This window comes from Tursiops truncatus, chromosome 3 (genome assembly GCF_011762595.2).
Source record: "Tursiops truncatus isolate mTurTru1 chromosome 3, mTurTru1.mat.Y, whole genome shotgun sequence".
Taxonomy (NCBI): Eukaryota; Metazoa; Chordata; class Mammalia; order Artiodactyla; family Delphinidae; genus Tursiops; species Tursiops truncatus.
The window spans coordinates 25,777,206-25,804,772 of NC_047036.1; the positions used below are offsets into that span (position 1 = coordinate 25,777,206).

Sequence of the window (27,567 nt, forward strand, 5' to 3'; positions counted from 1 at the left end):
TCCTGGGTGGAACTGGAGGAGAAATCTGAGCCTGGTGGGGAAGAGCTGATACAGGTGAGGCTGCCCAGCCTCTGGGCAGAGAGAGTCTTGCAGGTGATGTAAAAGAAGTCTGTACTTTCCTATAAGGGAAGAGGAGTCCCAAAAGGTGTCAAATGGGAGCAGTGGCAAGGTAACTTTCTTATTATATAGAAAGATCATTTTGGTGGATGGATTTGAATGGGGTAAGACATGAGGTTGGAAAGCCTGCAGATGTCAATGCTATAAATTAGTATTTTAAAGAAGAAACATTTCTTAGTAGAAACCTTGAAAATGAACATTAAGCACCCAACTGAGCATGAGACGGTTATTAGACTGTTTTGCAAACAATGCCTTGAGTTAGATGTACTGGTAAAAAGCAGAAGATTTGGCGCCAAGCTGCCTGGGTTCAAACTACGGCTCTACCACTTCCTGGCTAGGTGACCCTGTATAAGTTACTAAATCTCTCTGAGGCTCAGTTTCCACATCCATTACATGGAGGAAGTAGTACCTACTTCACAGGGATGTAATGAGAATTAAAGTGAATGAGTATACAATCTAAGTACAATGACTGGCACATAATAAACACACAGAGACGTTAGCCGCTGTTATTACTGACATCATCATTATAAGATATGCTTGCTCTTCGGTTATAGGAAAACGGTTATAGGAGGTTCTAGGAATTCCTCTGGATTTGTCTTCAATCAAAATATTCTGGATACCTGTCCACTAATAGTCTTCAAAGCTCTCCATTTTACTGAGTGCTAACCTGTCCTTAACAACTTTTTTTAACACCCCGCAAAAAAGATACAATTTAACTTGAAATTAGCAGAAAAAGTGAGGAAAGCTGTAGTTAGGGCTCTCCGTGAAGCTGAGAAAAAGACTGCTGAGTTCCTGAAGCAGTGGCAAGGACTGACAAAAATATCACAAATTGCCAAGTGCGATTTTGAGAATCCAGTATGTTTTCTATTATCTCAACATAGCAGTCTTTCCTAATTAGTGTAAACTTAAATTTTAATAAGAGAAAGGTTTATTGGTTTAAAATAAGCAAAGAAACACATTGGCACTCTTCCTTAAACTTCTATTCACTCTTGATTCTAAAGAGAAAACCACAGCTGTGGGACGTGAGCTACCAAAGAGGGCCATCTAGTGTAAAACAGTAGACTCTGATTTATTATTTTGAGGACTTTACTACAAGAGCATGGGGTGAAAGTAGAACATATTATTAAAAATGACAGTGATGTGCCACACAGGTCTCTCATACCAACAGTGGTAGCCAGATGGCCTCCATTTCCCGTGATAACTAAAGAACTAGTTTATTTCTGGTAAATGCTCATATGTTCTTAAGAATTTAATATTAATTGAAGAGGAATTTCTTGTCCATCCAAAAGCAGTTAATTTTAAGTGGTAATCAAACTGCTAATTTTAAACTAAATGTAAAATAATAGTATTCCCGATTTCCCATATAATGGTACATGGGGCATAGCAGGAACATAATATTCAGTGAATAATATTCACCGAGTGAAAGAATTAAAGGACCATATTTTGTTGGGCTTAGAAATTCTGCTGAAAAATTACATCTAAACATAGTCAAATAACCATATTCTCCCTAAATCCAATATTTGTGTGTCACATAAACTATTTCCAGGGTTCACAGTTGCAGAGATAAGATCCAATTCTATTGAAAGCGAAACATGTATAGAAATTGTAGAGATGCAAATGCTACCCGCTGGAGTGCAGGTCAGATACAAACAGCCAAATTATGACAGTGATGGAGAAATTCTCAAACAGGAGGCTGTGGAATCTACCCTCTCAAAGAGATCTGTTAGATAGCTTGTTTGATTTATGCTTAGTGCTGTCTGAAGGCAGCAGGGAAGGATTAGATCACTGGTTCTCAAATTTTATCTGTAATCTTTGCTTTCTCATTACCCCAAATCATTCCTCTACAAACAAAAATTTCTGCAAGTTCATCTTGCTGGTGGACGCCTCCACTAGGCACAGTGCCTTGCACATTGTAGGCATGGGACTGACAACTATCTTTAGCTCGGAAACTTATAGGAAAGGCTAAGAGAAAAGAATGAAATAGAGGTGAAAAAGATGCAAATGTTAAAAGTTGAAAGTGTGATAAAAGAGGCATTCTTGTCTAAATAAATGCTCTTTGAGACACTCTCCTATTTACCCTGACTCTACTGAGTAGGTTCTACCCTCAAAAACCAAAATTTCAGTCTATGAAATAGAACCTCTTCCCTATACATCCCAATTCAAACTCCATCATGCTAGCACAATTATATAAGTCTGACATTCATTCCCAAACAGGACTTCTTGAACACCCAACTTATAGAACACTATAGATTTCCCCCATCAGCATTCAAAACTTGAAAACCATGATTTCATTTGCTCAACCGTCCTTATTCTCTATGAAGCGAGTGTGCAAGGCAACAGCTCTGAGCCAACTAATGCCTCGCCGTAGTTGTGTGTTCTTTAATCACAATAATGAATAATTAGCCATCCTCTCCCTGCCTTCTACCCAGCCAAATGCAACTGCAGTAAGTAATCCTCTGCAAATTTTAAATTACTTTTAATCCTTAGATATTCATAAATAGTTTTCAGCTTCTTTCCTTACACATTAAAAAAAACATGTTGTTTCCTTCCAATGCCACTTCCACTTCCCTCTCTATATGACTTAGCTGCCCACAAAACTCTCATTCTTCTACTTATCAAATATGTATTGAGAGCCTACATATACCATATACATATATGCTGCACATATAGTGATAAATAAACACATGCTCTCACAGAACTTCCAGGCTAGTGGGACAGGAAAACTCAAATAAGTGCCAGGAAGGAAAAGAACACAGAAATTTGACTGGAAAGTTTCCCTTGCAGGCAGCAGTCATGAGGGAACTGACATCTAATGCAGAGTAGGAGATACCAGGCAGCTGAGAGTAAGGGCAGGAAGCAGAATGGTCTCCAGGTAGAACATGTACAAACCCAATGGCAGGAGAGAGCTTGGAGGAACACAAAGCAGGCCAGGTAAGAGGTGCAGAGTGATAAGACAAATATGTGACACAAGGCCGGGCAGGTGGGCAGACTTGTTCATTTCACTCTCCAAAGAAAAAATGAAGAGGATTAGACTGGAATATGATGATTATTCACTCAGCATATTTGCTGAGCACTGATATGCCAGGACTGTCCAAGGACCCAGGGAATCAGGAGTGAAGAAGATAGACAAAGTTTACACTCTGATGAGAGAATAGTATGTGCTAAGTAGAAAAAGGAAGGAGAAAATGGAGGTAAGCTTCCAGACTGGGGGAGGGGAGCTGGGGATGAGGAAAAAAGGTTACTATCAAGCAGAGTGAATTAAAGAAAGCCTCACTGGTGATGACATCTGAACACAGGTGTGGGATTTGGCCGCAAGCATGTAAAAGGCCCTGAGGCAAAGGCTTGCTTAGTGTCCTGCAGGAATCTCACAGAGGCTAATGTGAAGTGTCTAGGAGAAAAAGTCTAAGACGGCAGCAGGAAAGCAGGTCATACAGGGTCTTGTAGGTAACAACATTGTCTTTTACCCTTGAGATGAGAAATCTTTACGTTTTGCACAAAGGAAGTTGTAATCCGACTTCTCTTTAAAAATAGTCCCTCTAGATGATGTGCTGAACATAGGCTGAAGGGTGGGGAGGGATGGACCAGTTGGGAGGCTATGGCTGTAATTTAAGGTAAAGATAACTGTGGTCCAGACCAGGGTGATAACAGTGGAGCTGGTGAAAAGTAGTTATGTTTGGGACGAACTTTTAAGGTAAAATCAACAGGCTATGCTAATGGCTAGGAGGTGTAGGATGAGAGAAAGAGAAGAGTTAAGGATAACTCCAAGGTTTTTAGCCTGAGCTAAGAACAGAACAATCCTTACTGATATGGAGAACACCAAGGTTTGGGGGTAAAAATCAGTTTTGTTTTGGCCATGTTAGGTTTGAGGTGCCCGAAAGAAATCCAACCAGAGATCCAGTATATCTAGATATCCAAGTATATCTCTAAATATGGAGATATTTGAGTATGGAGTTAGGGGCAAGTAAGAACTGAAGACATAAAATAGAAGGTAACGTACAGATGTATTCAGACTCATGGAGAGGAAGTCAACAGAAAAGACAAGAGGTCTGAGAAGGTTGGGGAGGTGAAGAGGAACAACCGAAGCGGACTGACGATGAATGGTTAGTGTGGTCACAAAATATGTGTGGTGAAGACTCCACTGGCCGCAGAAGGTAAGAAGACTTCTGCAGAAGGCAGAAGACTCCTGGCCTGCATGGGAGCAAGAGCTGATTCAGGAAGGCTGGTGTAGGAAGCCGTAACGCTGTCCAACAGGCCCGAAACCTGAGACAATGTCCCCCATTGGAGAGTACAAAAATGCCCACAAGAATGGCAAAGACCAGCTTTTCCAATAGTAACACACATCTCATGGGAAATCTGAGCCTGCTGCATTGCCTATTGCTTTGTATAAGCACAACCTTAAGATTCCTATCCTTTGCAATTTAGTAAATGCCACCTCTTCTAACCGAGTCTCTCTGTCAATCATATTCCTGTAACACTGTGACAGCTATGCAGAAACCACTGCAGTGGTCCAGGCGACAGGGGTCGGTAGAGAGGATCTGGGTGATGAAGACATAACACTGTCCCGCAGTAATACTGTCAAAACTTGCGAATGGACTAGAATATAGGGAAGGGAAGCAGAGGGAGGAATCAAAGATGACTCCTACGTTTCTGACTTGCAACATTGGATGGGTGATGTTGCCATTCAATTACTCAAGGAATACTGGTAGAGGACCCAGGTGGGAGAAGACTTCAAGTTCAGTCTTCAACATGTGGAGATGATGAGAAGGCAGCTGGCACTGGAGCTCAGAAAAGAAACGGGATTGAAGAAGTCCATTTAAAAGTCTGCCTACAGAGTGAAACTAATGCTATATTTGGAAAAGACTGCCTATAAGAGACTCTACTAAGAAGAAGAAATGCCTAGGAGTAAACCTTGTACATCCTGGAATATTCATCAGCTCTATAGAATAGGATGAGCCTGCAAAGGAGGCTAAGAGAGTAGCTCAAGAGGTTAGAGGAAAACCAGGAACGTGCAGCATCATAGAAGCCAACGGGAGACAGCGGCTCAAGGAGGGAGGGGGCTTCCCTGGTGGTGCAGTGGTTGAGAGTCCGCCTGCCGATGCAGGGGACACGGGTTCGTGCCCCGGTCTGGGAAGATTCCACGTGCTGCGGAGCAGCTGGGCCCATGAGCCATGGCCGCTGAGCCTGGGCGTCCGGAGCCTGTGCTCCGCAACGGGAGAGGCCACAACAGTGAGAGGCCCGTGTACCGCAAAAAAAAAAAGAAGGAGGGAGGGAGCAACCACATCAAAGAGACATTAATGAGAGTCAGTATCTTTTAAATATGTATTTCACTGATGACAGAACATCTTTGTTTTGTCAGCAGATCTCTTGGTCCTACTGATTTCTACAGAAGCTTTCTGTGAATACAGTTCATAAAACCATCATATCAGAATTTTGTTCTTTGTTAACATTTTTCTAAGAAGCTATCCAAAAATTCTTTATTTTTAAGACAGCAAGGCTGATAAACACATTTTGGATAAAATTAGTTACAGCACTGAAGTCATTTTGGAAAGAACACAAAACTGGAGTCTCTAGCATAGTCCTGCTTTTACCTTTATCCAGATCTTGGGCAGGGCCCATGCCTTTCTGAGTTCTGGTTTCATTATCTGTTCAGTGTTGGGGGTCAGGGGCGGGATGTGCCGTGGCCAAGAAGAGCAGCAGTAAACTTGCTGATCCATACGTCCCTGCTCCACAAAATCCTGGAGTTCACAATTAATTTGAGGGAATATAGGGGTAAATGTGTGTATTTAAGTCACACATTTTCAACAGTGGTCTCTTTATGGCCATAAGATGAATTACCACTTAAGCCATTTGGTTTAGTTTCGCCATTTCTCAGACCAACCAGATACTCTGACAGCTATGAAGTGTATTCCCTAATGGAAGATACTGAACGAGCATTTATTGATTCCTGAATGTAGAGCAAGATACTAGATACTAGTTTATTTCCAGTAAATGCTCGTATGTTCTTAAGAACTTAATATTAATTCAAGAGGAATTTCTTGTCCATCCAAAAGCAGTTAACGTTAAGTGGTAATCAAACTGCTAATTTTAAACTAAATGTAAAATAATAGTATTCCCGATTTCCCATATAATGGTACATGGGGCATAGCAGGAACATAATATTCAGTGAATAATAGTCACTGAGTGAAAGAATTAAAGGACCATATTTTGTTGGGCTTAGAAATTCTGCTGAAAAATTACATCTAAACATAGTCAAATAACCATATTCTCCCTAAATCCAATATTTGTGTGTCACATAAACTATTTCCAGGGTTCACAGTTGCAGAGATAAGATCCAATTCTATTCAAAGCAAAACATGTATAGAAATTGTAGAGATGCAAAGTATGAAAGACTTATTTGCCTCAAGCTAATGAAGAATGTCTGCACTCACAAAATGTCTTATAGTGAGTACTCTTTTTCTTTGCTCAATAAAATATTTGCTTTTCCAATGCCCAATTCTAGAGGGACTTCTCAAAGGTTATTCCTTGGGCTGGGAGAGATCATCACGACTGGCTTCCAGATATGTTTTGTTCTCCACTCTGGTTTTATTACTGATTGGTTTCACAGGGTAAAAACCACACCCAGCAAATAAAAAAGCTCAATAAAATTTTATAAAATGAAACAAAGGTGAGAGGAATGGGAACTATTTCACTTTGGTCATAAATCAAGCCTTGTCTCTCTAAGTCCCTTTCAACTCCACATGATCCAGCCAAAGTAGGCTTTTTTTTTTTTTTTTTGTGGTACGCGGGCCTCTCACCACTGTGGCCTCTCCCATTGCGGAGCACAGGCTCCAGACGCGCAGGCTCAGCGGCCATGGCTCGCGGGCCCAGCCGCTCCGTGGCATGTGGGATATTCCCAGACCGGGGCACGAACCCGTGTCCCCTGCATCAGCAGGCGGACTCTCAACCACTGCGCCACCAGAGAAGCCCCTCAAACTAGGCTTTTGATCTTCCATGCTGTGCCCTTGTTTCAGCAGTCCCAATGTGTGCAATGTCTTTGCATAGAAATTTCTTCCCATTAATTCCCAGTGGCCAAATCCTACTCATCCTTTTAAAGACTCAAACGTCATCATAGCCATGAAGCCTTCTAGAAATTCCACAGCTGAAAGAAATCTTACTTTTCCTAAACAGCACAGTTTCCCTATGTCTCTTCATAATATTTAACGTGGTACTCTCTGTATTTAGTTACAATTACTCACTTATACTTTTTATAGTGTACATGTATATGTATATACACACACCCCACACTATATCTATATACATATGTATATAGATATAGAAAGAGAGAGAGAATTTGTAGTTATTTACTTATATTTTTAATTTCTCCTCATAGTTTTTAAACTTCTTATGGATAGACTAGGTGTCAACTAATATTTGCTCCCCCCATGAAGCCTAACTCCATGTCTTGCACTGAGTAGGCAGTCACTAAATGGAAATGAGCTCTTATCATATATTGTTTTGCACACAATTTACATAATGAAACAAAACCATATGATATGCTAAAGTCACCAAGGACTAAGTCAATTACATAAATATATATTCGGTTCTTCTAATCTTTGCTCTCTGTTATACAGCAATCTTATTGGAGGAAATGATTTAATACAAACTCACAGTTAAGTGTCCTTCATGATGATCTGGGAAATGAATGAATAAGTACTCCGTGGCTACCAGCTGCATTATGGAGTCACCGAGGAATTCCATCCTCTGATTGTGGCCTCTGGGAAAAAACATCAATGTAAAGAGATCAATAAGCATTTGTGGATTAAAAAAAAAAACACAGAGAATTTTTTTCAAAAGGCATGATGTTAAAAAGCAATGTGTTCATCTTGCTTAAAGCACAAAACTAAAAATAATTCCCTAAGGCCCCTCAACTGAGAAGAGATCTGAGTCAATACAGGTTCAGTTTCAAAGGAGAGTGAAGTAAGTACTATAAGGATTAAACAACTGCTAAAATAAAGACTAGTAAATAGTGCCTGGCCAAAAGCTGGGGAGTATCAATTGAAAAATAAAGCACAGTTGAATGCTTGAACAGTGAGGGGGTTAGGGGCAGCGACCCCCCCCATTCAGTCAAAAATCCAGTTTAACTTTACAGTCGGCCTTCTGTACCACGGTTCCGCATCTGCAGATCCAGCCAATCAACCAACCGACCCTGTGTAGCACTGTCGCACATACTTATTGAAAAACATCCACTTGTAAGTGGACCCATGCAGTTGTAACCCATGTGATTCAAGGGTCAACTGTACAGCGGAGACAACAATGTTGCACAGACAATCTTCATACAGACAAAACAAAGCAAAAAGGCCCAAGAATTTTCTTTGCTAAATCTTTATTTATTTATTTATTTATTGTGGTACACAGGCCTCTCACTGTTGTGGCCTCTCCCATTGCGGAGCACAGGCTCCGGACGCGCAGGCTCAGCGGCCATGGCTCACGGGCCCAGCCGCTCTGCAGCATGTGGGATCTTCCCGGACCGGGGCACGAACCCGCGTCCCCTGCATCGGCAGGCGGACTCTCAACCACTGCACCACCAGGGAAGCCCTAAATCTTTATCTTTTTATTGAAAACTACACTCCATTATTCAAATCTGAACTCTAGGTTAAGGACTAAAAAATCTATGACAAGAATCCTTAATCTTTACAGTGTAAAGAGAACTGTGAGTATCTGATTTGGGGGAAGGAAGCCAAAACTGAATAAAAAACACCATGCAAAGAAACAACGTTTTGGTTATTTTATTAATTATTTCATTAGCTCATGTTCAAATCACTCATCCAGAGCAGGGATTGGAGGACCACATTCAGCCTATAGCCTGTTTTAGTAAAAAGGGACACAGCCATGTTCATTCATTTACATTTTTCCTGTGGCTGCTTTTGTTACTATGGCAGAGTTGAATCATCATGACAGATACCACATGGCCTATAAAGCCTATAATATTTGTCCCTTCATAGAACAAGTTTTTACTTCCTTCACACTTCTCTTATACTTTACAGAGAAATAAGATGCATGACAATGAGACCAAAAATACTGGATGAGAGCATATCCTCTGGTCCACACTGGTGTCTGGTTGCTCATCCATCGAACGACGTGACTTCCCCGGAAATATGTTCGAGACCCCAACCTGGGAAGGGCATGCAGCAAACGTTTGGGACTGCTTGTCTAAATGCCCATGTTAGAACTACATGAGTACTTCTAACTTACAGGGTCAGATGGTTAAATCCCACAGTTCTCAATGTGAATGCTCTTGCCAAAAGTCGAACATGGGTAAAAATTACTCCAATTGCGTCTTCAAATTCAGTAAGTTTCTGCAGAACTGGAGAAGTCTCAATAAGTTGTCGATCAGTATTTGGCTCTTGAAGCTACAAGAAGAAAGAAAGAAATAAAAATCACATGCAGTTTTTAGTTACAAAAGTAATTATCCATTCTAAAATAGTGTTTTGTAAACTTCCTTCTCCCACGGGCAGAAATTTCTGAAATGCCAATAAAAACACGAAAGCTTCTTTCTCATCCCTTAGAATGGCAAACAAACCTAATATTTAAAGAAGGCTCAAATAATATTTTCCAATCTTCTATCAGATTTCAAGGCCAAATACTGTACACAGATAGTTCAAAATCCCAAGTATTATACTAGCTCTCCAAGGAAGAGGCAAGCTGAAGAACCACTGGTAGAGAATACATATATATCTATCTGGTAACTCAGTGGTTCTCAAACTTTAGTGTTCATCAAACCATTGTAGGACTTGTTAAAAGCAGATAGCCAGGCCCTGCCCCCAGAGCGTCTGATTCAGTATGACTGGAATAAGGACCAAGGATTTGCCTTTCTGATAAGTTCCCAGGTAATGCAGATGCTGCTGGTCTAGGGACCAGCTTTTGAGAATCTCTGCATTGAGTAACTTGACCTCTGCATGTCTTCTAGGGACCAACCTATTTTGGCAAATGAACATCATTAAAACTGGATTCAGTTTTATCACACTGGAGATTATTATACCACTAGTCAGGTGCTCCACATAACAATGAGACTTTAACCACTAGCAGAGAGCAAATATGAAGAGTTTAAATAAAATGAATATTTTCAGGAACTCTGGGCAAGCTCATACTCATAAAATATTTCTAAAGTACTCTGAATTAATGTCACTTATTACTGTAAAGCCTCTCATGAGAGAGTTCAGCCACTAGTGATGACTTTTATATACACATAATATACATATACAAAAATATGTATATATGAGTATACATTTACATGTGTATGTATATGATGTATATCTCCAAGGTAAAATGGTAATAAAAGCAAAGAATAGTAAGAATTTTTAAACCAACTGGGGAAAAAAGTGTCACCATAAGTAGATCTTTTAAATTCCAAAATCTTGAATAAAAAGCCATTATACTGTACTAAAATTTTAATTTACAATATGTTTTATGCATCAAAGCCAAAGTCCTCAACTTCTAAGATCCAAATTAGGTTACGATTTAGCAATGTTAATTTAGTATTTGTTCTACTTTGTAATAAGCCCAGACTTGCTTCCATATTATTTTCCCTATAATAGCAGGCATGTAGATATACTGGAGACAACATATTATGCTTTGACTATCACTGTTTTGGGGAAGAGAGGGGACCAAACCACAGCCACGCAAGTAGTTCTCCCTGCCTCCTGAGGGAAGGCGACTCCCAGTGCTTCCCCCACCTCACCCCAGACCACAAAGAGGGCAACACATGGCATCGTTTTAATATTCGTTCCAAAGTTCTCCGGCCTGACACCCCAGCTTAAAGTCATAAAGCCACAGAAGGGAATCAAAGGATAAAAGCAGGAAGGGACAAAAGGCAGACTGAAGCATCATGAATGCCCAGAGTTATAAAGCTTACTGCAGACAGGAAGGTCACACTTACCTGGAGTGGGTGGAGAGGATAATTGAGCCAGACTTCGCGCAAGTCCTGGAAAATGGAGTGATGCCTTTAATGCTTGAGGGAGCCATTTAACACACTCTAGAGTGCTAAATAAAATGCCATTATGTGAAATACTGAACTATTTTAGATGCTGACTCCACTTACTGCAAATTTAATAGTGCTGGCAAACTATTTTTTTTGAAGTGTATTCACCACTCAAATTGCCTGCAGTGACTCTAATTAGCCTATTAAGCTGGGGAGGAAAAGAGCCCTCCACACCCCCAAGAGTCAAAGATACCTTTTAAAACTAAGTTACCCATTTGCTTAACCTAATACACTGGATTAAGCTGCTGTTTTAATCACATTTTTTAGTTTACCATTCCCCAGAAATGTACATCAGCTGTGCCTTTTGTAATGAAAGCTCATCTCAAATGGTCCTTTATTTAGGCACTAATTCATTATCGTTGCGTTGTTTTAAGATGGAGTGGAAAACACCCCATATCTAGTTCCTAAACACTTAGATTTGTAAGACCACACTTTTACTGTGGATCATTACAAATGTATACTTGAAATAAGAGAATAAATAAAAGAATAAATTCTGTGGAAAATCCTAATCCATTGAGTTAAATCCAGAGGCAGTTATAATTAGACCTTCCTCGGGATTAAAGTGTTTTTCCTTCAGTTTTAGACTCTAGGGAGCCTCCAGCTTAATCTCCTTTCTGGCCTCGATGATAGGTTTTTGAGATAAATGACAAAACTTTTAAAAGACAAGTTTTTTTTTTTAAATTTTTGGAGGGGGGAAGTATAGGAAAATATATTATCACTTGTGATCAGATGATGACAAAGTGAAATAAAATACCTGATATTTTTGTACAACTTGCATCTTAATAAAATACACTGAGGTTTTGTTTTTGGTGTTTTATTTTGCCAATATAAAAAACAAGCTTAAATATCAAACTGTTCTTTTAAAGCTATTTAAAGGACTTCTCTTAACCAATTCAATAACCTTTCCCTTGAATTCTCTGTAGCATAAATTATACTGAATGTCACTCCCTTCCTGCAACTTTCTCATGTTCTCTCAATGCTTTTTCTCTTCCTGCTGTACCTGAAACGGACATTTACCAAACTTCAGCCCCCTGCCTGACCTATTCATTACCTGCTTCTCTGGAGAGCCCTGTCATTCCCATTGCTTTAACTGCTACCTCTGTTTAAATCACTTGTTCATCTCTGCTGCAGTTCTGACCTCTCACCCAAGCTACAAGTCCATAACTCTAGGTGCCTTTATGGGCATCTTTTACCTCAAACCTAAATGACCAAATCATACCTTCTTACCTTTCACCTCAAACTAGGGAGTATGGTGTTAGAAAAAGCTGCAGGATGAGGAGACAGGTTGGCAAGTTACCTAACCTCCCTGAGCCAACCTTTCCTCAAGTGTAAGGCAAAGATAATCACAGTACCTACTTCAGACTGTTCTCTGATGCCTCAGTGAGCAATGTACTCAAAGCATTGAACCCAGTGCTGGCACACAGAAAATGCCACTATTAATAATGATGACATCAACAATGACGACAAACAACTATCTCTCCTGACCAACTTCAATCTCCAAAGCTCAAAACTGTCAGGGACTTCTAGATTCATCTTCCTCCTTTCTCCTATGTATTCTTTGCTCAAAAACACTGATTTCTTCTTTGATGTTTGCTGTCACCCATCTTGGTGTAATAGCTTAAAAACCTCACAACTAGCCTGTTTCAATGGCATCCATTTCCTTTATTCTACCCTGCACACTGAGATAAGGTTCTGTTGCCCCCTTGGGGTCAGAGAAAATACCCTGGAAAAGATCTCGACTGGAATCCCAGCTCTGCCTTCTATTAGCCCAAGGACCTTAGGTAAAGCCTCTACCTTCAGTTTGCTCTTCTGGAAAATGTTCATTGACTGTTGGGACATTAGATCATGCAGCATATTTTTATTGAATACCTGTTACATATTAGCTTACTAAGACGAATAAGACACTATCTCTGTCCTCAAAGGAGCCTAGTGGGGAAGAATGAAGGTAAATAAGTATAATTTAATAAACTATGACAAATTCTATAATAGTGATGTATATATACCAAGTGCCAGGAAAACACTGCCTGGGATGTCAGGAAGTGACTTTTCAGCTGTATTCTTTTTTTTTTTTTTTTTTTTTTTTTTTTTTTTTTTGCGGTACGCGGGCCTCTCACTGTTGTGGCCTCTCCCGTTGCGGAGCACAGGCTCCCGACGCGCAGGCTCAGTGGCCATGGCTCACCGCCCAGCCGCTCCGCGGCATGTGGGATCTTCCCAGACCGGAGCACGAACCCGTGTCCCCTGCATCGGCAGGCGAACTCTCAACCACTGCGCCACCTGGGAAGCCCTTCAGCTGTATTCTTAAGAACACAGAACACTGAGGAATTCAGTACATCAGCAGAGGGAGGGAATCAAAAGCAGGATACCATATATACACAAATAATAGGTCTCAAAGTACACACACACAAAAGGGTAACTCTTAATAGGCAGAGCACAGAGGATTTGAAGGCAGTGAAAACGTATGACACTGTAATGGTGGCTGTATGTCATTACATATTTGTCTGAACCCACGGAATGTACACCAAGAGTGAACACTCATGTAAACTATGGACTTTGGGTGATTATGATATGTCAGTGCAGGTTCACTGATTATACCAAATTTACCTCTCTGGTCAGGGATGCTGATAGTGGAGGAGGCTGTGCATGTGTGGGGCAGGGAATATATGGGAAATTTCAGTACCTTCCTCTCAATTTTGCTGTAAACCTAAAAAAAATTTTTCACAACACTGTAAAGCAAAAAATAAAATAAAATAAACACTTATTTGTTAATAAATTATAACAGACTCAAAAAAAATTAAAATTAAAAAAAGGTAATTCCTAGAATGGCACAAAGAGGGAGTAAAAAGAAAGGAGACCGAAAAAATAGGTGGGAGTCAGATTATGAGAACTATTAAATGCTATGTTGTGTAATACAGACTTTGGCAGGCAATAAAGAAACCAAAGATTTTAAGCCACAAAGACCATAATCAAATCTGTGCATTAAAAAGAAGACAACACTAAACACAGCATGAATGATGGACTAGAGCAGCAGGGAAGGACAACGGGTTAATTATGGCAGGTGAGAGACGAGGAGGACAAACGTTAAAGCAGCAGTACGGGGCTTCCCTGGTGGCGCAGTGGTTGAGAGTCCGCCTGCCGATGCAGGGGATGAAGGTTCATGCCCCAGTCCAGGAAGATTCCACATGCTGCGGAGCGGCTAGGCCCGTGAGCCATGGCCGCTGAGCCTGTGCGTCCGGAGCCTGTGCTCCGCAACGGGAGAGGCCACAACAGTGAGAGGCCCACATACCGCAAAAAAAAACAAAAACAAAAAAAAAAGCAGCAGTACGGCCAAGAATAAACCCACTCAGGAGATACCAGGCACCGAACTGACAGGGGTTTGCAACTGAATGGAGATGAGGAGAAAAAAGCTTAAGGACAAAAGAATACCCTAAGGTTTCTGGTTTAGATCATAAAATTAAAGAAGGAGATATATGTTTGGGGGCTAAGGCATTGAATTCAAATACTAAACCTGTTGAAATTAGGTGTCTGTGGAACACCCAGGTGAAGCTGCCCAGAGGCAATTTGAAAAGACACTTTTTCCAATTTCTGGAGCTCCAGAGAAAGGCCTGGGTCAGAGAAATTGGGACAGATATGCACAGACAAAAAGAGGTGTGTATGGCGGGGGAGTGGGAGACTAGGAAAGATTACATAGTAATTGCTCCCTATGTTTCTAAGAGGGTCATTGGATGGTCAAATGGAAACAGTGGCTCTGAATGTACTGGGTAAGCCGGGAAGGGTCACACAGACCTGAAAACACAGAATTGGCAAAATCATCCTGGGGCTGAAAGAGTAAAAAGTAGTTCAGGCTGAGAAAGAAAAATAGCCCTTCTGTTAACAGGGCTGATAGGACGACGCACATAAAGCCAGCTTCCAAGTTAACAGGAAACAGCATTTCCCTCAAGGTCTTACAGCATCTATAAAACCTGAACGACCCCCTGGTTTGAGAAACAACTGCTCTCCCACCAGTGTTGCCCTCTGACCTGCTCTGCTATGTCTTAGCCCCGAAATAAAGATTGCCAGGGACACTCAATAGCTAAACTGCCCCTTGGCTCCTGACAGCACCCAATCCCAAATTAATCCCCTGCTGCTGCTGCTTTTTTTTTTTTTTTTTTTTTTGCGGTACGCAGGCCTCTCACTGTTGTGGCCTCTCCCGTTGCGGAGCACAGGCTCCGGACGCGCAGGCCCAGCGGCCATGGCGCACGGCCCCAGCCGCTCTGCAGCATGTGGGATCCTCCCGGACCGGGGCACGAACCCGCGTCCCCTGCATCGGCAGGCGGACTCTCAACCACTGCGCCACCAGGGAAGCCCCCACTGCTTCTTCTAACCCGGCCTCAGACACGGCAACCAAACAAGAACTGATTCCTGCTTTCCTGGCCCCTCGGAACCGGTCAGCACCAGCCCAGGTCTCAGAAAGGAGGGTCCCCTCCCTGTTATGAGCATGCCCCCTGCCCCCTCCCCCAGCCCCATGCGTGGAGTCAGTAAACCTACAGCTTGTCTCTGGCTGTCTTTGGCTGACTGGACTTTCACAGAACCATTACTCAAGAAAAAGTACGATGGTTCGCCAAAATCTCTCACATACTACAACTAAGAGATGTAAAACAGTATGGAGATGTCAGATGAGTTAGACTGTCCAAGTGTGCGCACTTGAAAACGCTGAAGTGGGAAGACCATATATTACTAAGCACTGTTCAATTTCACAAAAGACACACTAAAATGACTAAAACAAATTCTGAATGTCAGCCGTCCCATTGGTAAGATGATGTTCAGACTCTGCTTTTTCATTTAGTCATTTATCCATTTCATTCCTTTAACAAATATTTATTAAACTCTGCACATGCCAGCATTGTACCTGGTACTGGAAATAAAAGATAAGCCTGCTAAGTAGACAAGTGGGAGAGAAGCAGTTTAAAGAGAGAAAAGAATCCAAACAAAACTGATGCAATTAAGACTACCAGGTATAAAGCTGCATATAATTCAGGAAAACGGAAACACAGAGTGGATGGGGGATGCAGGTAAGATGGGAGGACAGGGGCAGGAGTAGGTGGAGGATAGGTTCAAGGGGTGAGGGGGCACACAGAGGCAAGGCTGGAGGAGCAAACAAAGTAAAGAGGTTGCTGAAACTGCCAACAAAAGATAAAGGCCAGAACAAAGTTATTTTAAGTTTTGAGAAAAAGACTTAAAATACATCTGCTACAGATACAAATCGAGATGCACACTTGTTTATAGGTTGTAGGACAAAATGGGGGACATGGAACACCTGTAGATAATGCTCCCACCGGGAGGAAATTCACACGTATAAAATCACCACCTATCTCTATAAAAACAGGTAAAAGAAGATCAAATCCTCAGATATGAGCATCATCCAGGCCCCATTTTTCAAAGCTATTGATTCTTTTTTTTTTTAAACTATCCTAAGGAATACAGTAATAACATCTGACAGCCACTTACATTGAAGGTTTCACAAAGGCTTAAAACCCTGGCTTCCTATGTTCTTTACTGCTCCATGAGGGCTATTTCATTCAATTATAATGACATTTCAATAGGGAATACAGAGTTGCCTCTCCCTTTAAATGTTAAATTGACTTGTTTGGGTACAAAAAGCAGCCAGTATGCTCTATTACATGCAGGATTAAAAAGGTAGCCCTGGCAATATTAATGGCTTAATACTTTAGTAACAACAGGAATTATTTTAGAATCTATCATTTCTTCTTGAGCTATAACTTGCTTTAAAAAAAAAAAAAGTACTTCCATATTCTTTATTCATAGCCCTATCAGAAACTCCCTATGAACTGACTTTCTAAAATAAATATACATTTATCTAGTCTACATAACTTACATAAAAACAAATCATAAACAGAAAAGCCAAAAGGCTATAGCTTCAACTAAGCCTGCATGGGGTAGGTACCCAATGATTATAAAATATAAAATCATAATTAATTTCAAGATACTTCAAAATAAAGCAAAGTCCTACCTTATTTGTATTCATATTTAACTTAAAAGTGACCTGAGGAAAGATGGGGTTTCGGGTAGAAGCCAAACTAGTGTAAATGTCCACAGAACTTTCCCATCTGTGACAGAGTTGAATAAGCTTTTTTTTTTTTTGCGGTATGCGGGCCTCTTACTGTTGTGGCCTCTCCCATTGCGGAACACAGGCTCCGGACACGCAGGCCCAGCGGCCATGGCTCACAGGGCCAGCCGCTCTGCGGCATGTGGGATCTTCCCAGACCGGGGCACGAACCCGTGTCCCCTGCATCAGCAGGCGGACTCTCAACCACTGCACCACCAGGGAAACCCTAAGCTATTTTTGAAGTGCTTGAAATCTACCATCTATGGTAGATTTGGGGTTTTTGTTTCTCTTATACACTCTTTAAAATACAAAGACTAATTGATATAAAATCTTCTGTAATGATATATAACTGAGAAAAATCAAATGAATCGAGATAAATACCGGATCATTAAAGAGTAAGCGTCCAAATAACTGTTTGGCTTCCTCCAGGCTTCCCTCCAAGTAAACAGCTCCTAGATAAAAGGAAGAGAATGCCAAAAGGAAGGCTGCATTAATATTCAGAGAAAATGACATATCTCCATAAAAAAGCAAAAAGGCAAGCCAAAACCCACTCACAGAAAAATTTGACAAGATCAGAAGCAATTGTTTTTTTTGTTTTGTTTTGTTTTTGCGGTACGCGGGCCTCTCACTGTTGCGGCCTCTCCCACTGCGGAGCACAGGCTCCGGACGCGCAGGCTCAGCGGCCATGGCTCTCAGGCCCAGCCACTCCGCAGCATGTGGGATCTTCCCGGACCGGGGCATGAACCCGTGTCCCTTGCATCGGCAGGCGAACTCCAAACCACTGCGCCACCAGGGAAGCCCAGAAGCAATTGTTTTAAAGGTAGCATTTTCCCTCTTTTAGCTATGCTTTGTGTTATAAGTTAGACTGAAATACGAAATTCAATTTACTAAAACATAAACCTTATTTTGTAAGAAAAAGAGGCCAACTATGAACTATCGTGAAGGATATGGGTATGAACCATTAGTGACTAAGGGAACTATGCACAAATACTTAACTTTATGAAAATGTTATGTTTCATTTTCTATATTTATAGTTTATATTTCAGACCATAGATAAAATTTGAGCTCAGATCAATTAAGGCTTCTGCAAATAAAAATCAGGATAACCTTTACCTTTAATTAGAAATAATTATTAAAAATTTTTTGAAATAACTAAGCACTGTACACATGTTTACCATTCATCATAACCAGTAAGTACTATAGTAACATCTTAACTGGGTATCAAATAACTGGAGTAGGCTAGTTCTTAAAATCATATTTTTTACATCTGTCTTCAGAAAGGCTATTTTCCACATAAAATATTCAGGGCTTTTGATGACTAAATACACTTATTATTTATCAATAGTTGTAGTAATAATGATAATAATAACAATAATAATGATGATGATGATGACAGTAGTAGTAGTAGTAGGGGTTTGTGGGGGTCACTCATGCCCTAGGCCCTGTACAAAGCATTTTCACATTCTTATCTTCACCTTCAAGGGCACCTTAGTAAGAGGGTATTAGAAAACATTTACAGGACTGGGGCCCATAGTAGGTGATTTGGGGGAGGGTTAAAGGAAATGGAACTTTGCTCTGGATTTGATGCAACCAGGATCAGATACTAAGATCGTTACAACTCTGTGAGGTAAGTGATACTATCTCCATGTCATAGATGGGGAAACTGAGCCTCAAAGAGATTCAATAACTTGGCAAAGATACAGAGCCAATAAATGATACAAAAGGGAACTGAATCATGTGTGCCAGGCTATGGGGTCAACTGTAACATTAACTGTCAAAAGTATTATGTCTACAGAGCACAGTCACTCCACGTGACAAACCCTCTGAAAATAGACATATTTGTGCAAAACAGACATACCTGTGAAAAGACTGTGGATAATTATTAAACATTCTCTTGCTACCATCATCAGCACGGAACTACAATGGGAAGCTTTTATATTCATTTTCAAAGAAAGAGGGCAAAATTGATAAGGAAGTACAAAGCCCTTTGAAAAATGCACTCAAATCGTTTACGTTAAAAAATCAAGGAATTGTCAATCTACTGAAACGTTTCATTGTAAAGCATACTTGCAATCACCAGCTAATTAACTCTTCATAACTTTCCTGTACAAACAGCTAATTATATTCTAGTTACAGTAAAAAAGAAACTGAGGAAGTAAAGAGCCTGAGTGAGGAAGTAAAGTGTCTGCATCAGTCTTGCTTCAAGTGAATAAACAATAGTTATAGAGACTCAAGCCCTGGGATTTTAAATATGTGGTGTCTTCAAGATGTTTAAATCAGAAAATCCTGTGAATAGTTTAAAATGTGATCAAAAACACTATTAGGGCCTCACCAGCAACTTATTTATGTATGTGACCCTGAATCAAATCTGGCAAGTAATCCATCCCCGTATTAATTCATTGCACTTCAGTTCAGTATATACTAAGCATGTACATGACATGGTACAAGGATTTCAAGAAAAGAAAGCATGACTGCTGCTCTGGAGGAACTACAATAACTATAGTATAAGGAGGTGGGTATTATACTGGGGACCTCACATGCTTTGGGAACAAGTAATTTTGTCCCAAGTCTCCACACTGAATTTTATGTGCCCTCCAGACATTGTAGACATGCAGGAAATTAGACTATAAGTGAGAAATTACCTATTAATGCTTCAAAACAATTAGCCATGGCATGTCGAAGGTCTGATTCTCTACAAAGGTCAGGTCCATGAGCATAAAGCATAAATCGATCCAGTTCAAGTTTCTACAGAATTCAAAATGACAGAAAGTAAGAAAAAAATCGACAAAATCGTATTGTAACTGTAATAACTCAGCATCTCCTAGGGGTATGGTTACAATTTAATTGGCCTTATGTGAAAATTTAGTCACCATTCCCTACGAGTCCTTACATATGGCTTAGCACTGACAAACCTCGACTTTTCCCCAAACAAGCTTCTATGAACTCTGATGGTTCAATTTGGTTCAGAACTGATCAGATCTGAGCTGTCCAATTCCAGGTTCAGAAAAAGGACTCGCTTAAGCTGGAATAAGACTCTGTTACAAGACGATACCCTTGGGTTCACCCAATACGTCTAGGGAGATACAAACCCAACCCAAAGTTAACCTCTAGGATTCCAGAGTTATGTGGTACTGATGGTGTTTGTACCATATGTAAGAGATTTTTATGTGGTAGAGTAAATGGGGACCCTCAGAAGACTTCAAAATGTCTTATATCTCTAAATCTTTTTTTTTTATTTGACAAGGATTTGGGGAGCCATATAGCTTTGCACTTATGTCTGCTTTTTGAGGTTTCCACACTTATCCTTCTAAAGTCTCAGTGAGATCTAAGCAATGGGTTGGAACTATCTTAAGGGCTCTGGGAATACGGTTTATAATGAATTATATTTTCTTTTTTTATTTGGCCTCAGACAAGTTTAGAGACAAATTTACGGCCCAGTTCTAGAAATTGTTTAGGACTTAATGAATATATCTGTGCACACTAACTTTACTTCCGCCTTCATTTACTGTCTTACCCATATTTTCTCTTTATTTTGAGTTCAGTACCTACTTATTTCTTATCCTATTGTATTACAATGTACAAATCAAGTCCTTTTAGAACTAGACACAGTATGGTTTTTTATAAAACTCCTGAGATTGAATAAATGGAAATCATAATTCATGCCATAAAAGGAGAAAGATACAGACATTGCATAAGCATGCAATAAATCTGTTTCTATTACCATGTAATTCAGTTCAATAAATACTTACTAAGCAATAACATGCCACATAATATGGAACAAGTCGCAAGTCAATGAACAACCTAGGACAATACGAATCCCATCAGCTCTCAGATAAAAGAGACTCAGATTTTGTATGTCTTGATATGTATCTTAAAAATACCCATATCTGTTTACATTGGAAAAAGGGACCATAAAAATGGGACATATATGCTATCAGTATTTTGTATTCCTAGGAATTCATGAGTGTATTGTAAACTCAAATGAGAGTTTTGACTACCACAAATGCAACAGCAGAAACCACCTCTTTTTAAAAAATTGATCTCCAAGTGCAAGAGTTTATAGTAGAATCTGTAAATTTCACTTGTTTCACAACTTCACTGGGAAAATCCAATTGTTTGCTATCTCTGGAGCCGTGCTTGAGAGTAGAGTGCAAGCCATATTTTATATTATAAGCAACTATTCTGGAATGCTATGAATTTTCCAACTTCTCGTAATACCTCCTCTATATCCTTATTTTTTTCATGAAGGCATTAGTGGAAATTTTAAAAAGGAGAGTGGTGCTCCACTGTGCATGTGTTAAAATGTTCCTGTCTGGAGCGCTGACCCAGAGCTTTCATTACCTTCTCAGAGTCAACAATACTCCTCCACCAAGTCCCTCCTCCCAAATGGTTAAGAACCACTGGTCTAGACAGAAGAAGGGTAAGACCACCACTGCCTACTGCTGGAGGAGATGGGTGTTGAGTGCTATGGGAATGTCAGGGTTTGGGGTAGAGGAAGATCACACAGAAACCCCTGAAGGGAGAAACTGGCCACCCCCATCATAACTCATGGCTTTGTACAGCACCCACTGTGTTACGTAACAGCATCCATGTTCATACTATGGTAATTTCCCACACTTTGTAAATATCCTCCCTACAATTGTTTGAAAAACAATTATGCAATTCTATTATATCTGAAACTGAAAAGAAAACAATGGCGAGGTGGGGGGAGTGTGCTGACAATCTACTTATTAAAGGTATTTCCAATGGACACTTACATGAACTATCAGGAAGCATCTTGACAATTAAATCAACTAAACATTGAAGCAGTTTTATATAGATTGTGGAATTTCATTCACTGTAAGGCTAAAACCAAGTTAGCATACCTGTTGCCTATAGTTTTTCCTGAAGGCATCACTGTCTATATTCTCAAATGCCACTGAAGCTAGGTCAAAGCCTACCAACATAGCTATGATGAGGATGTTATATATGATAAAGCAATGCACTCTTGCTAACACGAAAACTGTGGGATAAAAGTAACCACATTTTAGATGTAATTAATACCTTGGCAAGATCAAATTAAGAAGTCAGGGACTTCCCTGGTGGTCCAGTGGTAAAGAATCTGCCTTCCAATGCAGGGGACACGGGTTCAATCCCTGGTCGGGGAACTAAGATCCCACGTGCCTCAGGGCAACTAAGCCTGTGTGCCATAACTACTGAGCTAGCACGCCTCAACGAAAGAGCCTGCGTGCTGCAAACTACAGAGCCCAACGTGCCCTGGAGCCCACGCGCCACAACTAGGGAGAGAAAATCCGTGCACCACAACAAAGAGCTCGCACGCTGCAACGAAGACCCCGAGTGCCACAACTAAGACCTGATGCAGCCGGAATAAAATAAATAAATAAAATAAATAAATATGTTTTAAAAAAAATCAGTCATAAAACTAGAATGGGTTTTATCTAGTCTTTTTTACCAGATTTCAACATTTATATCAAAATGAAGAAAAATAAAACTACTTAAGGCAAAAATCAAGGAAAATTCACAAAAGCTTTTCTAATGGATCACTACTGTTTGGGAATTTAACAGCCACCGTTCCCCTTACTACTGAATAAACCCACAGGCCTATAAAATATATTGATTTATAAATGTAATTTATAAGCGGCAGCAGCAATAAAAACAACTAACTCCTACTAGTTTATTCATATGTTTATGTGATTACTATGAACAGGCATTGCACCAAGCACTTTACAAGTGGAATCATTAAAACTCAAATGATAATCTCATTTAATTCTCACAACCACCCTGTGGAGTAGATGCTAATGCCATCTCCATTCTATAGATGAGAAAGCAGAGGCTTGGCAAAGAGAATAACAATTTGTCCATGGTCCCCCTGTGGGTATTCTGACGGCCCAGGCAAGTGCCCATGTCCAATCCGTTATGATTTATGATAAGACAGTGCAAGAAACTAACACAACATTGTAAAGCAACTATACACCAATAAAAATTAATTTAAAAAAAAGACACTGTACAGAGACAGGAAGATCAAATGAGATAATGTAAGAAACATGCCTACCATGAATCTATATCAAGAAAAGTTTCTGCTAGTCGCTCAGCTAAGTCAACGTGGCTAGCTGAACAGCCTAAAACCTAAATCTTAATTAATAGGATTTGTGATTTGGGGGGAATTCTCAAAGATCTGTAAAGCATCCCCTGTGGATACAAATGGCCTGGAGTATTCTATTCAAAGCTATAATTCTGCTTGTTAAAGTAAATTAAAAACAATTATAATACAGAAATATTACACAAAGGGAAAATACGAAATGTTTCATTTCTTTTACTCTGTTCTCATGTTCCTTTCCCCAAATGTTTAACTCTGTACACGCACACCTGTCAAATTTTTCCTCTTCTCTTATCAAGTTACCTCACTGTGGAGTTCACTGGCTGCTGGTGAAACTCACTAAGGTAACAGAACTAATAAGGCTGAATCCTTAAAACCCAAACAAAAAAGTCCTTCCTCGTCTATAAAATATTAAACCCTTAATGCACCCTAAAGGGTTACTTATTCAAATGCAAAATTATGCATGGACTGCTTCAGATACCTGACGTACCTTTGCTAGCATGGCAAGGTGCTGGTTCTGAACGATGGCAGTCCGATAGGTTGCTAATCCTCCCTCTTCTAGACTAGGAAACAAATAGTACAAATGGACACTGCCAAAAAAAAAAAAGCATATAAGTAAACATGTATCACAATATTCTGTCTGTGGTTCTGAGTCCAAAAAACAGGCCTGACACATAACATCTGGGCAATACATACCAGCTGAAGTGAACTAAACTGTAGGGTCTTTGAAAGTTAAACAGTATGCACGGTATATCTGAATGCGCTAAAACCCAAACACCACCATTCACTCATACGTTCACATTGACTTCTGTAAAAAGATTTCTCTGAAATATGATAACAACAAAGACCTGAACAAACATTCATACACTGCTGAGAGCAAACCTATCTAATACATGAAAATTGAGCCTGGAAACAGAGGGCTTTGCTTGGGTTGGGTTATGAGGGCCCCTGAAGAGGAGCCTGGGAGCTCTGAGCAGGGCAGCTGTGTGGCACGTTCTTCACAAGTACAGACAGGGACAGGAACAGGAACACGAGTGGCACACAGAACCGGCGCTGTTGATCAGGAAAGTAAGGGAATTAGGAAGAAGGCTGATGGAAGACCCGTTCAGACCATGACACTAACTGCGCTCCCCTAACTCTCACACTGGTGTCTCAGACCCACTGTTGATCGGGGCAGCTGAGCTTGTCTAGTCCTACTGTGTCCAGTGAGAACAAGCTTAGAAAACAGCACCTTTGCCTCATTATGTCCTTCCGGGAAAAGAAATGACCTAAAGAGAATAAAAATAGCTCAAGACAGTTCCAAGAGAAACATGTGTTATCTCCCTTTAAAAGGGAAATTTTATGAGTAATGAAAAAACAAAATGTACTTTCCTACCCCTACCTCCAAATTAAGGACCCTAAAATATTTCTGCAGAGAAAACATACAGAAACACGGACACACACACACACACACACACACACACACACACACACACACCCCCCAAGATCTAGTTATTAAAATTCTTGTAAACTTTACTTCCCTTGAGTTCAGGAAGAGTGAGAAAGGGATCAAAGACAAATCCTAGAAAATGAAGTGACATTTTAAAATATCATCCCTTTCGCTACAAATTGAATAGAAGCTCTGAAGCATCTAGACCAAGACAAGCTGATCTCTTCTGGCTGTAGCAACTTGAACATAAACTTGACAGGACAGAGACAGTAGCCTTTCATCCTGTAATCTTGCTCATTAGAGCATCAGTGAGTGCAAGAGCCACAGACATGTAGCTTTTAAGCTCTACAGAGGAGACCAAAAACATGGTGTTTCAAGGCCTTATTTGGCTAATTACAAAGAAGGTATGTATTAAGTATGTTACCTATAAAATGCAATTGTTGGGGAATGGCAGAAAAGCCTACTTACCTGGTCAGAAATTCAACAACAGCATCACCCAGGAACTCCAACCGTTCGTTGTGATTAATCCTACAGAGTTAAAAAGATCACTTAAAATAGCACACATTTATATTTCCTCCCTCTCTTCTCAAAGAAAAGGATACGGAGGGTTAGCTCCTTTAGTAATCAAAGCACCCTACCTTATTCCTCATAATCAAGAACACTGATGGCCATCTTAGCTGGAGGTACAGGGGCTGCCTGGTGGGAAGGGGAGGGAGTGTCCCCTCATACTACGTGTCGCAGGCTTCCCACCCTGGTGCTTCCTTCCCCCTGGGAGTCAGATTTAAAGCTAGGAGACATCACCCTAACAATTGGGACTCTTTCCACACCACTATCACGTGGACGAGAGAAAGGAGAATGCATTCTTAGAGAGAGTTAGGACACTGAAAAATCAGCTTTGGTACAATGTTCTAGCTTCCCATGGTCCAAACTCCGAATTCTAAATTTAACCTTGCATCTAAAGTCCTTCAAAATAGGCCTAGCCTACCTTTTCAGTCTCACTGTCCACTGCTATCCTCTCCCACCTATGCACAGGGTCCTGTTCCGAAACTGCCTGGTCCTCTCTGAAAAGGGCATCCCCTAAAATACTCAGTGCCTCTGCTCAGGCCAAGCTCCTTGCCGCCCTGGAGGCTTCTGCTCTCCCCTGTGCACTGAGACACATTGAAAACCTACCCATCTCTCAAGGTCTAGCAAAATGTGAGCTCCAGATGAATCCCTGCCTGAGTCCCTCATCAAAATTAATACTCTCCCCCTCAGTGCAGAGATTGCATTTTATTTATATCTTAATTACATGATGAATGTGCTTCTCACAGGCTGTTTCTCATGTTGGAGTACAAGGCTGAAACGAATGCCTAATCCTTCAGAGACCTTCTCTGTGGTAACATTTCATTGTAATGTGCATGAGTTAAATGTAACTATACAACTGAGATTTACGTGGTTAAATAGTGACACTTTAAAAAATTATGGGCTGCATATTCACTTGAGATGATGCCATCCTAAAAGTTATTTTGTAGTTTTTGATAGGCAGACAGATTTTTATTTATTAATTTTAAGTCTTCATGTCTTTTTGTAAACGCTAGCTGATCCCAAATCAGATTACGAGAGTAACCAGCCATTTAAACTTTTGATGGCTCTGACCGTGACCTTTCCTAATGCCCCCATTTCCCTATTTCTAGTCAACGAGTAAATAACCCAGAATAAAAGTAATGTCATGAATGGCATTCTTTCCTTTAAGACTTATTTACTGAGCCCCTGCTTTGTGAAAGGCATTAGTTGGAAAAGGAAAAGAATTTGAAGAAAGAAAAAAGAGTAGGACAAAAGACCTTCAAAATGCTCACAGTTTAAAAAAAAAAAAAATCAGACTATGACACAATTATAATACCTGGGAGAACCAGAACATGCACAATAAAACAAATGCCAGCAGGATCTGGGCAGGATGTCACAGGGTACACAGGGCATTCCACAGGCACAATTACTGCTGGCATTCAGGGAAGGGAGAGGGTACGTCTGGCAGCACATCAAGTCCCTCAGTCTTACTGGTGTGCAGACAGCCACAGGGAAGAGAGTGACGTGCCTGGATCACTGGGTGCTGAGACTGCCAGGTGAGGAAGTTCAGACTTATTCAGTAGGTGACGAGACGTCACAGAAAGCTTTCAAGCAGGTTACAGCTAAGATCTAGGGAGGAGGCTCCAGAAATAGCAAGATGAAGCCTGGAGAGGCAGCCTGAAGGGAGACCTGGCAGAAGGTGGCACTAATTGCACTGCAGGATGGGCAGGGGTGAGGAGTGGTACCCAGAGGGGCTGGGGGAAGAATTCCACCAAGCTCCCCTACCTGCCTTGTTCCTCCACCTTCAGTGCCAGACGCAGATTCCCCAAACAACCTACTAGCTCGTTGGCTCTCTCTTTCCTTTCTCTAGTCTGAAATTCTGAGCAAGCTTGCTTGGGAGGAGATATAACCACTGACATTTGAAATTGGATAGTGTTCATTTCAAAGATATACTTATACTTCCAAGGAGCAGAGACTACTGCATCCCACTTTGTAACAGCAAACTAAGAAACAAACAGGACCAAACGTAAGGTAGATAGCTAGTGGGAAGCAGCCGCATAGCACAGGGAGATCAGCTCGGTGCTTTGTGACCGCCTGGAGGGGTGGGATAGGGAGGGTGGGAGGGAGGGAGATGCAAGAGGGAAGAGATATGGGAACATATGTATATGTATAACTGATTCGCTTTGTTATAAAGCAGAAACTAACACACCATTGTAAAGCAATTATACTCCAATAAAGATGTAAAAAAAAAAGAAACAAAC

At 40.6% G+C, this 27,567-nt stretch overlaps 1 protein-coding gene across 1 annotated transcript in view; it reads right to left on the reverse strand.

The window, feature by feature from the left end:
- DROSHA (drosha ribonuclease III) overlaps positions 1–27,567 on the reverse strand; it is a 128,845-nt gene that overhangs the window by 21,257 nt on the left and 80,021 nt on the right. The window contains exons 20-26 of the mRNA XM_073801844.1: positions 25,232–25,291; positions 23,825–23,924; positions 19,880–19,982; positions 17,619–17,689; positions 11,033–11,077; positions 9,349–9,506; positions 7,765–7,870 (exon numbers count right to left, since the gene is read on the reverse strand). Of these exons, the coding sequence (XP_073657945.1) occupies positions 7,765–7,870; positions 9,349–9,506; positions 11,033–11,077; positions 17,619–17,689; positions 19,880–19,982; positions 23,825–23,924; positions 25,232–25,291 (643 nt within the window). The remainder of the gene's footprint in view (positions 1–7,764; positions 7,871–9,348; positions 9,507–11,032; positions 11,078–17,618; positions 17,690–19,879; positions 19,983–23,824; positions 23,925–25,231; positions 25,292–27,567) is intronic.